At 42.3% G+C, this 19,310-nt stretch overlaps 1 protein-coding gene across 3 annotated transcripts in view; it reads right to left on the bottom strand.

Annotated features, from left to right (window-relative positions):
• cdk14 (cyclin-dependent kinase 14) overlaps positions 1–19,310 on the bottom strand; it is a 222,749-nt gene that overhangs the window by 43,978 nt on the left and 159,461 nt on the right. For 2 of the 3 annotated variants that reach the window (XM_014329315.2, XM_042214258.1), the window contains 2 exons: positions 10,624–10,763; positions 1,721–3,047 (listed from right to left, as the gene is read on the bottom strand). In XM_014329315.2, the coding sequence (XP_014184801.1) occupies positions 2,932–3,047; positions 10,624–10,763 (256 nt within the window). In that variant the 3' untranslated portion in view covers positions 1,721–2,931. Of the gene's footprint in view, positions 1–1,720; positions 3,048–10,623; positions 10,764–19,310 lie in introns of those variants that run through there. The other variant, XM_005947602.2, reaches the window with a different exon arrangement.

The raw sequence follows: 19,310 nt of genomic DNA, 5'->3' as shown, positions 1-19,310 counted from the left end.
TTTCTTTTGCTCCCCGGCCATAGCAGTGACAGACATTGTAGAGCTGTAGCGCTGCTGTGTCTCAGTGCGGGCGAGTCGGGTCTGGCCTTCACTCTCAGCTCAATAGCTGCATGGGTTTCCTCAAAGGCAGCCATCCAGCCAGCACAAAGCCTGCCCACTGGGAATAGATCCACAAAAGAGAAAGGGGGCTGCTCGCCTTCTTTGCTCTGCTCCGTCTGAAGCGGCCTGCCTCCACCACCTCCTATAAATAATACAACGCTGCCTCAACAAAAAGAAATCCAGCCTTGCTCCCGCAAGCCACTGCTTCCATCTAGCCTTTATTCGCGCGATCGCGCTGCCCTTCCCCTGTCTCCCTTCTCCTCACCTCTTTTACCTCTGATTTTAGCAGAAAGGCTTTAGGAGCAGGTCCGTACATATTCACGTGCATATTACATTCAAGAATTTACGCTCATTCTTTGAGTACATCTCAGTATGCTGTGTGTGGTATAAGTGCAACATTAAGCAAAACTGAAACCATCATGTAAAATCCATTTAATTGTAGCCAACCTTAAAAAACTATAAACTGCTGATGCTGTATATCTGTGTAAACAGAAGTGTTCTCACTCTCTCAGATACACAGTAGGTGTAATTGTAAAGAAAGTCATGCTTGTAAGGCTCCACTTCATACCACATTTAAATTCACTGGATAAATTTTACTTTTATTCACACCCGTATCCAAACAGTTTTGGGTGCCGACACCCAGCCTTTGGCTTTTAGTATGCTAGCCTAGCCAAGAACAAACAGCCAAAAAGCAAAGTGTCCTAATCTACCTTTAGCGCTCTTTAACGGAGCGTCGTTATCTATCTGCAAACAGTTTTACAAAGCCGGTGCATCCGCGTGCCATGGAACCTGGAATGGGTTTTTTATTCAATTAGTCCTTTTGTTATATGCTTTGTGAGTCCCTCAAATTTGAGAATTAAAAAAAATTTTTTTTAACCAGAACCACTGTCATTCATTTACAATCACTAAACTTCAAAGTACTGACATCCTGCACTTTGCTCTCACAAACAGCAGTTTGGAAAGCCCAGAGCAGCACAGTGATACTCACATTCACCATTAAAAAGAATGACAGTAAACACTATCATACAGTGTGCGGCTGTTTAGTGCTATATTGTAGCGTTATACTGGTGCATGAGTTACATTTGAGGGGAAGTATAAAAAGCTGTGTGCATGTGTTGGTGTAATTTGTCAGCGTATTAATGGGAATGTGTGCACAGGGATTAGGCTGCTATCAGTGCAGCTCTCCCAGCCTGCCAGGCTTTAGGCCTGCTTGGACAAAGAGGCTGATTTCAATGTAAATGCAGCAGCTGAGAGGACACAGCGCTCTCGGTGGGGTGACTTCCACCCTCCACATGTGCACGCGCATGCACACACACAGCGAGAGAGAGAAAGCCATTAGCCCCAGATCAGGGCACACACACACAAAATCCCTAGAATAGTAAATACATCTACTTTGTATCAAACCTTTTTCGATGAAACGTCAAGAAATGAAACACTGGAGAAAGTTGGTGACGAGTAGCTGCTGCGTCTGCTACATATATGCACCTGTCAGCAATTACAGATCTAATCTGGCCCACAGTGCACTGTTGTGGCCCTGTGTTGCTCCATCATTAGGCCAACTATTATCCCCATGCCTGGCCTCTGCACCTCTTATTACATGCAAATAGCGGCGCTTTATCTGAGCCCTGAAAGAGAACCCCCGTCTCTAAAGAATGGGACACCCTCTTCGCCCACTCAAAGCCATTCCTCCATCTATTACTGGATTCTCTGCTTTAGTGCAGGCGGCACAGATCTCATGGCTTCGGTGTTAAAAGAAAGGCCGTGGTGGTCGGCAGGATGCAGATCAGTGTCAGACAGAGAACTGTGCGAGGGAATAGCTAATGACTTTCATGTTGTTTGACATTTTTGTGTTCTAATAGACAATCTTTTCCATTACATCACTGTTTGATTTTCTTCTTGTATTTATGAGAAAATCGGCTGATTAGTCTTATAAAAAAACCAAAGATGTACAAATATGATTCGACTCACTAATAGGAGCATGAGAGAAAAATAAATCCCACTGCAACATCAGCTCTTGGTAAAATCAATTATAAGAAATGATCCAACAACATTAGGCCCTTGCATGTGTCACATATACAACGAAGATACATACATATGTATATATATGGACAGATAAATATGCAGAATATATATATAACAAAGCATGAACTGAGAGTAAACATCCAGGTTTTAGAAATGGTTTACTACTGTTTAGCTAGTTCTCCTCTATAAGGCCACACTGTATGCACAAAAGAATAAACTGAAACCATATTTGATCATATAAAGACATGTAACTCTGATAAAACACGACCATAAGCACTTGTTCCACATGTCTTGTTAGAAAATATTAACTTCATAGCATATCCCCAAAGCAGCGGCGGCCTGTGGGATGCTGTGCATGCCTTACCCAAGCTACTTAGCTAACAGCGCATTCAAGCATTTCAGGTAAGACTACAGATTTTGTGTTTATGAGCGTTAACCTGTGTAGCGTGATTAAATATTATGTGTGTTCAGAGGAACAGCAAGTCACAGATATTCAGAAAATGCCGTAGCTAGCACGACAATCCCAGTAAAGTGTTGCAAACGTCAGTTGTGGTCAGAGAACAAGTGACCGTGTTTGATTTGAGAACACACTACTCAAATTCACATGCGACACAAACAAGTACTACTTCACATACTACACAAGCAATATAGCACATGAAAATATCCATATCATTAAAGTTTCACCTTCTGTCTGCATGTTCCATGTTATTCTTTTGAGAGTGTGTTACTTCATGCTGCTTCTGCTGCAGCATACTGTTTGCTAATGAGCGCGTACCTGTCAGGCAGTCGTGTGCAGGATGCTGCCTCAGGTCAGTGTTTGCTGCCAGAGGATGCCTTTCCATGACTGTTCCTTCGTGCACACACCTGTATGCTGTCCCCGCTCTCTGTCTGCAGCTTGACATTTGGTACGGTGAAGATAGAAGACACTGCAGGGGGAAGAGGACGCGAGCGGATTAGAAGTATGTAGGCTGACAGCAAGAACATTTCCAAGTGAGTTGTTGAAGATAGAGATGCTTATTAAAAAGTGAATATTTGAATATTTATTTGCAGCAACAGTTTTCCGTGCTTTAATATTTGTGTCGGGAGGAACTGGATCTTTAAATTGCTTCGTGTGGCAAAGCTCATTTCAGTTTTAAAATGACCATTCCAGTGATAACACAATCAGTTCAGCAAATGACAGAAATACGTTCCACAATTAATGCCACTGGTTAGTTTGAGTTCATTTCTATACACTATGAGTTTCAACTTGCAGAGACTCGCAACCTCGCCAACAGAGCTAATGCCTTTTAAAACACACGTGCTCACTGGTCTTTAAGGTTTTAATAAATGTTGTAAAAAAAATGACACAATTGTGTGAGTTGCGTTGAATGTGTGAAAGTTTTACTGTTGACTTTGGGATGGAGAAGTATAGACACACTGCAGAAAGAAAATAAACCATTCTAAAATACCACAAGTGCCAGTAACGCACCCATACCAATATCTTTAAATACTGGAAAAATGCTCTACTTCAGCCTGTCTTTGCAGTTGTCAGCGTAGCGTAATCTTCTAAATATCCAAGAACTCTCAAAAATGTTGAATATGTTTACTGATATACACTCTGTCATTTGTTGCGAACAACATAGCTCAACAATAATTGCAAAAACTGTCCTACACCTGGAAGAACCCAGGGTCCACTGCGCCTGCTTAAGGTCTGGCAATGGGTCTGGATCCTGGTGCCCAACAGCAGTCAGGGTCCTGCTAGTCTAAGAACTTCTTCAAGTACTTGTATTCTCAGACCAGTCACCCACTGCCAAACCACTCATTCTGGTTGAGGTCGCAGGTAGCATAATCTTTTTTGCCAGACTCCTTCATTCTGTCATGTATGCTCAGTGTAAACTTGCTCTCATCTGTGAACAGAAGGGGCACAAGTCCCAGATCTGGGACCTCTCTGCATTGAATCATATCTGTTATTAACCTCTGTCTCTCTTCCACAGCATGTCTTTATCCTGTCTTCCTTCTCTCACCCCAACCAATCGCAGCAGATGGCCCCGCCCCTCCCTGAGCCTGGTTCTGCCGGAGGTTTCTTCCTGTTAAAAGGGAGTTTTTCCTTCCCACTGTCGCCAAAGTGCTGCTCATAGGGGGTCATATGATTGTTGGGTTTTTCTCTGTATGTATTATTGTACGATCTACTGTACAATATAAAGCGCCTTGAGGCGACTGTTGTTGTGATTTGGCGCTGTATAAATAAAATTGAATTGAACCTGCCACCCTCATGGAGTCTGTTTCTGACAGTGCACATGAGTAGCCTGTGGGGCTTATTTTGTGGGGCTTTAGCAGGTCATAGGATGCTGGCCTTCTATGGCCCTCTGCAGGTCTGTCTCCCGGTGTCTCCGCCACACTCTTGGGACTGGCGTGTTAGACGCAGCACACCCACTTGAGGTGTCATGGATGGATGTGCAGTCCTGGAACAACTGGACGACCTGTGCAACCTGAATTAGGTGCAAGCACAACCTCCTGCTATCAACAGTAACAGGACATGAACGGAATGCAAAGCTGGAGAGAGCAACGGTCTGTGGTCACTAGGGCTGCCACGATTAGTCGACTAGTCACGATTACGTCGACTATCAAAATCGTCGATGACTGATTTAATAGTCGACGCGCCGTTTGAAGCTTTGTAAGATCCCAAAAGACGCAGGAATAAGTAGCAGGATTTAAGAGTGTAATAACGGACTGAAACAGAAGATGGCAGCACTGCATGTACAAGGATGCCAGCTGCCGTTAAACCCCGAAGAAGAAGAAGCTGTGTCCCAGAATTCATAGCGCGGCCCAGCTTAGTTTCCAACAATGGCGGCAGCTAGTTAGTTTTAATATTACTCTTATTATTCTTTCTGGGTCACAAAATAAACGTTTAACATATTTTCAGGCGAGAATGTAGCTGTGTAAACCTCAAATATCTGCTCAGTTTATGACTACGTCCACACGTACACGGGTATTTTTGAAAACGGAGATTTTCCGTTTTCGTTTTAAAAAATAATCCCGTCCACACATAAAGGCAGAAATGAAGAAAAACGCTGCTATGAACATGCCAAAGCAGCAGGTGGCGCTAGATTCCTAACCGTGCAGAAATGTTGGCCAATCAGAAGTCTAGAAGCCTCGGTGGGAAAAAGTAAACAAAGCTGGGGCATAGAAGCAGAACCGAGTCGTATGTGTGGAGGGACAGTAACTGTGTGTATATGTAAGCATTTAAACACTGCAGAGAGTAGAATTAACAGTAACAGTATTGTAGAAATTCATTTCACCGAAACAATAACGTGGCGCACAGTGTGACGTCAAAAAAGGCGCACACCTTTGACGCTGCGTTTTCTGCGTTTTTCTCGTCCACACGTAAATGCAAAAACGGAGTTTTCAAAAATATCCACCCTGGCCGGAGTTTTTAAAAATCTCCATTTTCAGTGACCGAAAACGCCGTTTACGTGTGGACGAAAGGTGCAAACGCGTAGAAAAATCCGCGTTTTCAAAAATACCCGGGTACGTGTGGACGTAGCCTATATCTGCTCAAGACACCACATATTTTCAAAAGCGCTCGGAGACGTCTGTTACCCACTAGCTCGATAGCTAGCCGGGGGCTAGGTCACTAGAGCCGTGAGAACACCGGACTCCCGGCAAATCGTTTTCAAACCCACCGCCGTCTTTCGCTACTCAGGTTAAACATGATATATGAGTCACTTAGATAACTTAAAAATGTTGTTTGTTTGTTTTTTTTTTTAGTATTTTATTTGTTCCTGAGTAAATCGGTTTGGCTGAGATTAAAGTTATAGTTTTTACACAGCTGAATAAACGTCAAGCAGACAGCTGATTATCAGAAGTGTGAGATGCTCGAGAATTTACTCCGGTGTCCTGTTATATTTTAGATAGCAAGGAGTTTATTAAACTTCACAATCTGCAAATTTCATTAAAATTTAATAAACTATCATCTTGTCTTTATTTTTAGTTAGCACCTTAAACACTTAAAGCTGTAAGCTAATGATAGTTATATAAGAGCAGATGCTGCTGGTGCAATAAGCTGAACGCTGTACGTCCAATGGATGATGATCTGACTAGTCGACTATCAAAACAATCGTTTGTGGCAGCCCTACTGGTCACCACCTCAAAAACATCCTCTTTTTGATTGTTGTCCACTTTCAAAGCAGGTGAAATGGATTCCCGCTGGCCTGTGTTTACATCCTGACTGGACAGACTGGTATCACTGAAATTGAAAAAACGTTGTGTTACACTGTGACGATCGAGTCTTCCCATAAGTCTCCTAGGCAGTTTCTTGTGTGGATGAAGACAACAGATACCGCTTGGAAATGGAGTGCCACCGAAATATGTCACGAAACCTTAACTGACCAATCAGCATGAAATGACCAAGTCTTCCTTTTTCGCTTCAGACACATTATCGATGCGGTGTTTAAGAAAGCTACAAAAAGTAGGGGGTTCATTTAGCTCTTTATTTACTTGTACTGACTGACCCCTGAGCTGGGATAGGCTCCACCCACTCCAGGCTTTTAGATAAGTGGAAGAGATTGGATGGATGGACTGACCCCTGTTGAGCCCTCAGCTGAATTACAGCTCATTTCTATACAAAGGACTTAATAGGAATGCCTTCCCTGGATTCAGTCCAAACAGAAGAAGGAACGGTGACCATTGTTTGCAGTTGTGAAGCCTAAACTGCACAGCGAGGCAGATGATTATTAATCATCAAGGGAATTTGGGGGGATGTGAGATGAAAACAGAAGAAGAGCAAACAGCGTCAGGGTTTTCAAACTGGTCGAAGAGCATTAGCATGTTTCATTTTTGGTTAAAAATTTGTAAATCAGCGTGGGGATCCTCTATCTTTGAAGCTCCTTTGGCTCCTTGTCTGGAAAACAATAAGATTAAAAAGCTGCATTTATAACCAAATTCCTCTGGGGGTGGAAAATGAATCGACGCTGTCCATTGTGAGGAGAACACATCTTCATCTCTGACTCTGAAATAGTTGCAGAGTTTTGCCAAGAGAGCAGTGGAACTGGAGGACAACTGCTGTGTCTCAGTACTTTAATGTCTGTTCCACATCCAGCCCTGAGAGAGGGGGCTTGTATTTTCCTTATCCAAAGGCCTTTGCACTTTCTCCATGCACTGCCAGACACCCACACACTCTCACTCAAATCAAATTAAAAATGTCACAAGGCAATCCGCACAGTTAACAGCAACCTCGGGAGCTCCATTGTCTCAGTAATTCTTTCATTGTTCGCTGTAATCTGTCTGGGTATTGTCTGAACAAATCCATAATACACAGGATAATAGAGCGCACAGTTGACCATAGAAAACACATTGTTCGTCAGGGAGAACACGAGACATTTCCTTGACTTTCCTTTGGCGTGTTTGTCATTAGAAAAGTCAGGATCTCTTTCATTTGGTTTATTTTAACTGCACGGCAGTGCAGCATGTTTCTGGCGGACCGCTCCCATTGGCTCCTGTTTCTGCCAAACAACACAATCACTATGCTGCAGTCGCAGCCGAATACTCACAGCTGGAGTAATTAGCCACTTCTTTATCTCACACTCACTCTTCATTTGCATAATTTTGACACATCCTTCCCCCACGATACTGAGATACCATTTTCCTGCTTATCCACTCCTGTCCTCATTTTCTAAACTCTTTTAATTCACTCCCATTCTTCCCTCAGTTTGCGCCGCTGCTTCTCCTGTGGCACACTTGCATGCCGAAAAGAGAGAGATAAAGCGAGCATACAAAAATCAAAACGAGGCATCTCTTTCCTCTCTCTCACTGACCGCTGCCTTCTGATTCTTTTCAGACACGACAACCTGCTGGGTGCTGATAACAGGATTAATAATACTGAAAAATCCTAATCGGGGGGAATTAAAAATGCAGTTCTGTCATTAAAATAAGCAGCGCGTCAGTGGTGGCACACTCAGGTCTGCTGAGCAGGCTTTTCACACTACTAATGAATTACAGCGTAAGGGATTTACACATGTATCTGTAGCTTGTCAGACAATATGGATAGGCAGTCATCTCTGACATACTTTCAAGCATTTCTGTAGGATTAATTGAAACGTAGCCTAACTGTGAAGCTTTGCCTAAAGCCTCTGACTGCTGCGCCCAAAATACACGAGCTTCTAAAATGAAGATGCGTCGAAAGCTGGGGCTTCTTTACAGAGACATGCTCTCTCTGGGCAAAATCAAACTCAGCGTATGGCAGTGGACAGCAGAGGTCCCACTGGGCCTACTGTCTCATCGGCATCCACACAGCTGCCTTCTTTTCAGGCATAGAGAGAGACGACTACGATCTACGTGAGCTGAAGAAAGCCAAAAAACGGGATGAGAGGCAAGGCAAAAACATCCTCTTCCACTTTTCAGAGGCTTCCAAGAGAGAGCCTTGGCAACAAGTAAGAGACACACAGAGGTGACAGACAGGTAATAAACACACACCTGCACCTGAATCAACCTGACCTGCAGTAATCATGGAAGCAAAGCCACATCAGAAGAGGGGAAATGGGCACACACACACACACACACACACACACACACACACACACACACACACACACACACACACACACACACACATGGTGCTAACCACTGCATCATCGCGTCTGTGTAACTGTTAATATTTCTACAGTGTGTAATTAATTAACAACCAAATTAATGACTTAATTGAGCATTCAGCACAGCAGACTCCTCAGTGCTCGCAGTCCATTAAATTAACATCACACCTGACTTGAATTCGGCTGAATCTTTGAAGTTCTCTGCGTCCGACCACTGTGTGGTTCATGTTTTACGTTTTCTGTCCACTTGCATTTCTGTGCATCTGTGATGGACCAACACTGACCTAACACTTTCAACTGGTGTATGAAATTGACCCGACACTGGTAATGAGAGCTGGGTTTCCAGCTTTCAGCGACCAAGAACCAAAGGTGGCGTATCAGGTCAGGAGACTTGTGGTTTGTTGGCATGCGTATGGTTTTGTGCACCCCGGGCTCACACTGTCAAAGAGAAGTTCTGTGCAAACTGCAGCTGAGCTTTTTGGACAAGCTTCACTAACCGCCCACACTCCCCACCAGACATTTTCCTCTTCATCACATCCTGTACTATTCACTACTGAGAGCCTTCCTACTATCATGTGCTGTTCTATTGCACAGTCATTGATATTTTCTATTCCGCACTAATAGAATACTGCACTATATGGTTCTAATGTGTACAAATATATACTATATTCTTGCATTTAACTAACTCTGCATCATTAAGCTGTCTGACGGCACCGTATGGCTGTGAGACAGCTGCAGCTGGGCTCTGGGGTTATAAGGAGTGTCTTCGTCCTTGCAGTTCGTTTTCACAGTCAGATAAAAAAAGTAAAGCATTGTGTGTATTACATGTGTTCAGAATTGAGTTATGACTCCAAGCACAAATGTGATGTCTGATGCAAAATGCAGCAATTCAATGCAGAGCATTTGGAAATGTGCTAATTGTCACCGAGAGCTGTGTGCTGGAGCAGGTTCTGCAGAACACGCTGTGAATGATTAAGTTCAGTGGTTCAAACTACAACAATTAACTTCCTGTTATTTTCAGAACATTGCAATGGATTTGCCTCCTAGTTCTCAGGAGCTGATGCTAAAGCTAAGCTACATGTTAGTGAGCTTCTGTACAAACATAGCATAGTTTTTTCAGTTTTCCACACTACACGCTCACACAAGCCGCACACTGTCAGACGTGTTGGCTGAATAAACAAACACTTGGATAATTGATTTTCAGTGAAAAATGCTTGGACACACATACTGAGGAAAAGCTAAATCTCACTGCTGCATCCGGACTTCCATCTCTGCACGGCCATCTTGTTCGGGGGGTTTGAATACAGCTATGTTAAAACTGAACAACAAAGACTAACATTGTCCAGCTGTTGTTTTTAGAGTGTTTAATTTGATACATAGCAGTGATTTTTTGATTTAATATCACGTGACTGACAGACACTTGCTTATGTCAGGTGAAAGAAAAGCGTGTCCCTTCAAATTTAAATGACTCATCTCATGTTTCTGTATCTGTTTCATAGCCTGTTTTGGATTTTTTCCAAAGGATAAAGTTAGAAGACAATCATGGACAGTCATGACTTGAACTGATTCATGATGATGTTTGACCTCTGCCTGCATACACATTCCCCATGAACAGTATGGCGACTGTGTTAACGCATCATTTGAATGCACAGTAATCACCAAGGATCTCAGAATCAATCTTTTTCCCCTCAAAAGGCTCATTTTTTGATTTTATTCAGACTTCCTCAGCCTTCATGCAGCCAAACAGAAGCTTGTTCGCACTTTTTATTTCTTTAGTGAGCAGACAGCATTGAAAAGGACACAAAGTTAGCAGAGAGCCTTGAACTGGCTTTTCCTTGGGTGTGGGCAGGATCTCAGCGGTCTCTATCAGCACTGTATTTCAATACATGGTGGCAAATGGCTGCGACACTGCAGGCAATGATGATGTGTTACGTACTGTCCTGCAGCTCCCAGAGCCGTGGAGGAAGGTTGCTGAAGTATTCATGGTTCAGTGCTGCCTGAGCTGACAGCCGGTTCTTTGGGAAGCACTGGAGGAACTTGGAGGCCAACTCCTCAGCATGGTCCACATAGCCCAACCTTAAACACACAGTTACACATAGTCAGACACCAGAGTGACACCGAAAAGACACGTGAACAGTATATCTGGAGATACATTCATTGGAAATAGGCAGTAAAGGCATCCAAGTAAAATACAGTCAGTTTGTTCTAAACACAGACAGAGCAACTTTCTCCAAATCACAGAGCTGCTGACAACAAGCAGCAAGCGCTTTAATTATGCTGAAGGTTTGCTGACTCGAGAGGAAAAACGCATCTAAGAAACGCACGCATGCAAAAGCTCACACCTTTTTCTTTTGAGTCTGAATCATACATGTTGACTGGGTCACCGTGAGAAACAATGAAAGGCCTCATTAAAGAAAGACTGTGTGTGTGTGTGTGTGTGTGTGTGTGTGTGTGTGTGTGTGTGTGTGTGTGTGTTCATTCGAACTGGGAGTCACTGAACTCCTGAACCAGCCCAGCTAGCAGCGCCGAGGGAGAGGAAAGATTGAAAATAAGCGAATAGCAACAAATTCAGTCAGTAATGAGGCATCTACTGCATTAAATAAACATGATGTTATTCTGCGCTGCTCACCGGCCCCACGCTCGCAGTACTCAGAACGCCTCTCATGTTCTCTGGGTTTCTCGTGGCTGAGTCCCTAGTCAAGCACTCTGACAGCCACTCCCATGACTCTCAGAGGGGATCTCGACTCAACTTATCAGCGGAGAGATGCAGGGAGGATAACTCTCTGTTCAACTCATCAACGCCACTCAGAACAGAAGCAGAGATAAAGTTAATGAAGTCCATCAGGGCCTCTACGAGCTTCTTTCTCATACTGGGTGTAACTTTACTGAAAACTTTGAAGACAAACCAGACAGTGTGTGAAAGTGTACCGATAGATTAAGGCCTGCTGTTCTACGGTTTTGTGTTTTAGAGCCAAATGATAACATTAGGATTAAGATGAAAGAGGTAACAGCCATGATTTTGTGCAACTATTTAATATTTTGGAAGCTCAAGCAGACAAAATACCACAAAAAAGGTTAAAGAAAGAGCTTCATTAAACAGAAAGCATCCAGGTGTCATGTTTTGCTGTGTGGCAGGCAGGCAGAAAGACCCAAATGACGGACTCAAAGCACAACTTTATTTGCTGGATACACTCGCCATAAGAAATTACCTCTACAAAAGACTCCAAAACCTTGTACATGAACTAGAACCTAAACTGGACTCAGGAAACTAAAACTATGAAACACAGGCAACTGAGGAAACGTAGGCAACGCAGCGACTCGTGGGATACAGGAAAAGAAGAGAGCAGACATGGGAACAGAGACTAAACACAAGCTAAGGGAGGAAAAGCTACGATCACTAGGAACTGCTCTTGGGTTTTTTAGTCTTTAAAAGGAAGAAAAACTAATCAGGCCTATTGTCCAGGCTAACAGTAAGAAAACGATAGTTATTTATATTAAAGAGCGTTTTCTAACCTTAAAACTATGCTCTTCAATAATCAAAGTGAATTACACACTGTGGCTGCTGTTAGCAGCACTAGCACCAACAACCCCGTTTCCTTGCAGGTTCACATCCAAACACCTGTGTAAAACGTGGTTACTCATCGCTCCTGCTCAGGGATTATATGTTGGTTTTCTTAGTGGCAGTCTGAAGGTAACCATTCATTCTTTACTGGAAAAGAGAGAAAGCGCACTGCTGCCTGCTAGAGCTTGGGACTGTAACATCCTAGACCTCCACTATCCCACCTGTACAGTTTACAGGTGCAGCTTGCCAGTGTTAGCAGATAACTAAACACTTCACTCGCTCCTCTAAATCAGCGGTCCCCACCCCAGAACCAGTCCGTGAGCTGTTTGGCACCGGGCCGTGAGAGTTGAGGCTCGGGTGTGGAATTTATGGTTTTCAGGGTTTTTATCGCTAACTCGGTTTCCCTGGGTTTTTTTCCGTGTTGTAGTTGTGTGTCTTATTTTGAAAGGAATATTTACACGTTACCATAGCGACCAGAGAGCATTAAGGGGAAGAGAGGAGAATAATACTCTCAATGTTGTTGGCGCATTTCAGGAGGACGCTGTGAATAAAGTTACAGAGTTACACAGTGATTTCACGTTTATTATTATATTTACAAAATACCACAGTTTTTGTCTTCGTCATATTATTTTATTTTATAGACCAGCGGACCGTCGCAGACCGGCCTTTAAGGTGTTGCAGTCTGGTACCAAACGACTCACGGACCAGTACCGGTCCGTGGTCCGGGGGTGGGGGCTGCTGCTCTATATATCGTCCCTGCTGGCTACAATACATACATCTGAATTTTCACTACCACACATGAGTGAACAACATGTAACTGAAGCCACACCAGCTCACACGTTGCTGTAACAAAGTCCTTGTCCAGTGTTGGGGAACCAGGACGTCTTGATGAGAAATGAGGCTACTAAAACTAAGGCATGAGAACATTAAAGTAATAGACAAAGAAGCACCTGGCAGCTCAGCGCTATAATATTGAAGCTGGAGACCCAGAAGCTGCAGCACAGTGGAAGCAATTGTGAGCAGTATGGACCAACTGCAACAGCAGCTGCATCTACTGAGCTGAAGATGAAAACTGTGGCCGAAGTCAAGGTGGCCTCCAAACCAAGAGCATCACTCCTTAGGTCACCGATAGTTAGGGCTGGGCGATATGGCCTAAAATCCACATCGCGGTATAATTTGAAGCATGTGCTGTAACGATATATATCACAATATATTCTTTTCTTCTGTATAACGTATTTTCCACACTATAAGGACTTAAAATCCTTTAATTTTCTCAAAAATCGAGAGTGTGCCTTATGTATGAATTCTGGTTGTGCTTACTGACCTCGAACCGATTTTGGCTGCAGAAATCTGTTAAAAAATGTTTTAGTACAACTTTGGTAAGCCGCACTGCTTGATGGATTGTCAGAGCATTACGGCTGCCGTAGTGAGGAGCTTCGCGGAGTAATCTGGGTCCAAAACTCCGTCCGTCAGGTCCCAAAGTCAAACGAACACTGAGAGTTAAAAACGGTCTAAATTCTTTCATCTTTAATAAAATCATCAGCGTTGCTGCTTTACCAGGTGTAACAATTAAGTTTAACATCCATGAAAACAGAATTTATTAAATTTAACGGAGTTAGAAGTTAGCAGGAAGTTAGCTCGCTAGTTTCCACCTAAACATTTCATACCATGTTCTGAGAGATTTTTGAAACTAATTCAAACGTACAGCTCTGCTACCACTTCCAACATAAATGAAGACAGAAAACTAAACAGCAGTGGCGTTTGCAGGGTTACTGAAGTTGGACTACCTGGTATATAATGTTGTGCTACGTGATTGCTAGCGACACAGCTATGTTAGCATAACATTAGCACAGTGAAGCTGGAGGATGAACGCCAACTTTTTTTCCACTCGATAAAAGTTAACGTGAGGGATTCTGGTGGTCAGGGACAAATGCAATCGCATAGCAGGATGCTGTACACGGGCCAAACTTCAGTCAGGAGAACAACTGAGATTATTCATCCACAATACGAGGTTAGTTATTAATATACTGCAACAACATGGGAATAGAGCAGCTGCGAGAGAATTCAACATTAATGAATCAATGTTACGGAAGTGGAGGAAGCGCAGTTTTTGGCTTTCCCCATATTTCAAAAGTGCTTCATCTCTTTGCTATGACTGTCGCCCGCCATAATTTGCAGATGATAATGGTTGTAGCCGCTGCGATGCTTTCGACCAAAACAGGCGCAGCTTGATGACATCATCAACATGCGCTATCGCGGTAGAGCGATAGTCAAAATCTCTATCGTTGGCCAAATTTATATCGTTTCTATCGTATATCATTTATATCGCCCACCCCTACCGATAGTCCAATCAGAGGAGGCGCTTGCAGATCTGCCTATTGCAGATCTATATATCATCCCCACTTCCAGTTTCACTAAAACTGAAAAATCGATATAATTAGCCTGCTTTTCGATCAGTCAGCAGATTAACTAATAATCTATACTGAGATGAAAACATGTCCCCTGGATGTAAACAGGGGCCACTAATTTATATTACTGTGAGGTTAATATGACCATGTCCCAAACTTGCAGCTGGAATGATAAACTCTACTGCATTAAAAACAAATCTTCCAGTGAAACCTTATGAACGTGCCTTTGGTTAGTCGCAGTCTGTAAGTGAAGCTGGATTCAGGTGTTGTCTTTTCTCTGCAGGCGCACAGAGTGCGGGCACATAGTTGTTGGTGTGAAATCTCCTGGATATCAGTATGTTGGCCTTTGAAAGCTGCTGATGCATGGTAGGTGTGCATTCCTTTCTGCTATTGCTGCCAACTTAGCTGAGCGAACGAGCCAACATCTGCATTAAGATCGATAGTGTCTCCTGTGGCTATCAAACAGATCTAGGTGATGACACATTCACAGCAGGCTGAGGCATTCCTTCTTCACTGGAGCATGGCAAGTGCTTTTTCATGGTAATCCATCAAAATAACTACAGGAAGGACTTTCGAGAAGCGAGGGCGAGGAGACCACCTGCCTCTATTGTCTCGTCACCACAACTGAAAGTAGCAGAGGAGACCTTTCATCTCGGCCACTCGGAGCTGTTTAGGTAGAAAGCTTTTGTGTTTTTTGTCTGAAGAATTTCTATGAAATGCTTTCACCATGTCTGACTAATTTAATGACGAGATTGTTGAATAAAAACCAAGTGTGAAGGCAGCAACACATGACCAAACAGGCCCCAGTGCAACTGATCTGAGGATAGTAGTAGTAGTTTTCCACCTCACTTTTCGTTTAATAAAGTAATTGTAGTACTCCGAGGTGAATTTTACCACTGGCATATACTCCTGCTTATACTTAGTCTGTGCACATCGCAGCAACCTCATGCACAAAGACTACCCATCCATGTTCCTTTAGTACCTACAGACCATCATTTAAATGTCAAAGCCAGCCTGGGTTTTTATGTGTACCCCATCTTCTAATGCAGGGGTCTCAAACTTTATACATAAATATTTAAATAACAGATCTGATCATCCAGTTGTTCTCCCTCTCGCCTCTAGGGGCACTGGGGTTCAACAGGTTATGTGTTTACTGTTAAATTTCTTTGTGAGGTATGAACGGCCATAAGGGAAATTTGTAGGAAAAAACTGCAAAACTTGTGCAAATACAGTTAAAAGTAAAGATTTCTGCTTGTGGTTGTTTGTGTTGAGCGGCAGATCAAACAAGAATTATAAATGGCTTCCAGCGCACGTTCAGGCCTGCGAGACTCATTTAGACACTCGATATCACTGACATGCAGACAGACGATGATTTTACGTTTTAACTCATTTATTCACTTCTCTCGACACGCTTGTCTTTAAATCGGGCTTCACGTCTCTCTGTGTACCTGGCCCGTACCACAGAACGTCTGCCCCCCTTCCTTCTTTCACACAATGGTATGATCCCAGTGTGTCGTTGCGTGTGATTGGCCACATGGTGTGTCGCACCCCTGCCTGCATGGATTCACAGCAGGGCTGAAGTTTCGTCTCCCACGTACTGATGGGATATTAATAATATGACATTTTTAATGGGCCAGATGTGGCCCGCGGGCCGTACGTTTCACACCCCTGCTTCCAACAGGATAATGCACCATGTCACATGTTCAAATCATCTCAAACTGGCCAATCAGACGTCAGCAGTCACCAGATATAAACTCGAACCTTTGGAACGGTCGAGCCACATCATGCATGAATTTTGAATCTATGCCCCAAAAAAGGTCTAACGAGGTGTAACTAATGAAGTGTCCGCTGAGTGTATTTTTAGGCCCTAGCAGCAGTTGGTGTGAAGTGAGGGAAAGATCTGGTTTACATTTTATTTGCATTTCAACAAAAACCTTTCATTTCAAAGCTGCTGTTGTTGCTGCGACCTGACCACAGCGCCGTGTTTTGTACTCTTGTCACCTGTGACGCAGACTTTAAATGCAGTGCTTTAACAAAAACTTTGCCTCTGGCCTTTGGGGGAAACAACTGTACTACAATACACGTCAAGGCACACAAACACATAAAACCCCCATAGACACAGATTGATTTCCTGTCCATCAGCCGTCCGCATTTTCACAGCTGGAAGAAAAACAGTGCAGCAGAGAAAAATGGCTGATGGAAACCAGAAACACAGAGAGCACGAGGGGGTGAGCCAAGTCTCAGGGCAGGACATAGCGAGTTCATATCGAATTCACCGTTCCCTGGACTGTGATGAAAGGCAGTTGAGAGGAAGTGATGGCCATTAACATTCCACCTCACTTTCTTTCTGCAAATTTTTATTTCCTCCTGGACTCGAGAAAATCAGGAGACTGGGAGGGACCGAGGAATCCACCGCAGCTAACATTTATGTCTGCTTTTCATTTGTCCTCGGATGCTTCAGTTCACTTCTTTAACCTCCTAGGACCTGGCGTCCACATATGTGGACATCACATTTTGGGTTATTTAGACCAAAATACTCAATTTTGCTCTACAAGGGCCTGATATCCACTTACAAAGACATTATGCTGCTACTGTTCTATCAACATTTTAAACGAATATCTTCATATGTGGCTCTGATTAAAAATAAAGTAAAAAAAAAAAATCTGGTAATTCTTTGTTTTTACATTCATCAGGTCCCAATCAGCCCGAATAGCAAAGAGAAATTAAAAATGCTGCAGTGGAAGAGTTCGGGTCTCAGGAGGTTAAAGGATCCTTCTATTAAAATCATTATACTCTACATTAGTTGCTTTCAAATCAAACCCATCCAACTAAAATACTTACTCTGAGAACTTGTGGATCAACTCTTTGATATTTGGATCCTAAAGTAAGCCTCTCAGAAACACGTCGAATTTCATACCATATAAAACACCAACCAGCCAATGAGCAATTAACTGTAAGTGTTGGGGTCAAACTGATATCCCCAGCTGATGTTACAACCCAGCGTATAAGCTTAAAATCCCAAGTGTTTCAGTTACTAATCAGTTTATATTATGAACCCTTTCATGCATGAATTATGACAACCTCAATCAGGATTTTTATCCATCTTTAGGCATGAAAAAAAGATTTTTGAACTTTATCTTTTAAACGTACTTTTCAAAGAGTTTGTTACATGTCCACTTAGGTGGACAACAGACGTTCTGACTCATGAATTTAGTATGGAGTGGCACATCAGTGTTCAACGTAGTGGTTTATGTGCAAGTATACCATCAACACTGACACAAATACACTCTAAAAAGTAATTCAGAGGCTTAGTAAATATCACTATAAATATAAGTTAGATGAGCCTGATAGAATCTGTGAATATCCTTTTAGTAATTATTTGAGTTTGATGAGTGAAATAAATTTTTCTAAAATGTTAACATATGTGTTTGTGTTAATTAAGGTATTTATTTACATTTATCTCAGACAAAAAATTCAGTATGTGGTTCACAGAATACCTTCTTTGCATGTGCTTAATATTTCTGTTTAAAATTGAATCTAAATATTTGAGAAATATGTATCTATACTCATCAGTATCTTGTACTAAAATCATTAATTATTCAAATCAATATTATTTATTGTCAGCAACTACAACTGAAAAGTGTAAGTAAAACACGATAACGTAGAGTAATTGAGTACCATGAGCCTTTGTTTTGTTCATTGTGTTTTTTAAATACTCTGAGCGTTTGTGTTTGCGCTCCTGGGTTGACGTTCATCCTTCAGGTATGTGAGGCTTTGAGCTAAAAGGGGAAAGGCTCTTGTCTTTTTAGTGCTTGTTTATTTCGAGTTACTGCCGTGTTTATGAAAATACATTTTTCTCTTGGAAAAATGTTAACATGTGGTCATTTTTCATACATGTATTATGAAACACATGACTACATATTAGTTTGTCTGGTTTAGACTTAGACTACCAGTGAAATATAATAACATTCATATTTGAATGTTAGTATTAAGAACAATTTTGGTTACGTTCAGTTTACAATATTAAATAAATGGAACAAAAATATATCTATATTTCATGTTTGTGTAACAACTACAATTATTCATTTCAACTTCATATGTTTAAGCTTTAGTTATTCAATTGATCAAGTATATTGAACAGATTTGACTGGTTTCCAATCTACTCAATATTTTTAAGTGTAAAAATGTCAGTTTTAGTTTTTAGAGAAAACAGCCTTTGAATAGCTGTCCACTGTAGTGCCCACTACGTGTGATATTAATTTGGGGGTAAAATGTATAACTGCAGCCAGGAGAACACGACGGCGTGGAGCATGAAATAAGTGCTGCAGGGATGATGTTTTGTATGCCATCCCAGACGTTAGCATCACTGTGGCCCCCTTAACAAAGAGCCATGCTTCTGCATTATCGTGTAACATTAGCTTCACACAAAATAAAAGTGTATATGATCATTTCCATAAGGAGAAATAACAGTTTGAAGCATGAATACACATCGTCAGAAGTAAAACAGCAACATTAGGATCTAAAGTAAATGAGACCATTGAGGTAGAAGTCAGCGTCATCACCACGTAACGTTTGTATTTTGTATCATACGACATTAAATGTCCTCAACGATGTCTGTACTCTCTCTGATCCACTTGTTAGCAAATGCATATT

Source organism: Haplochromis burtoni, unplaced genomic scaffold, assembly GCF_018398535.1.
Source record: "Haplochromis burtoni strain Fernald_Lab_line unplaced genomic scaffold, NCSU_Asbu1 Contig_539, whole genome shotgun sequence".
Classification (NCBI taxonomy): domain Eukaryota; kingdom Metazoa; phylum Chordata; class Actinopteri; order Cichliformes; family Cichlidae; genus Haplochromis; species Haplochromis burtoni.
This window is presented reverse-complemented; position numbering and strand designations above follow the sequence as displayed.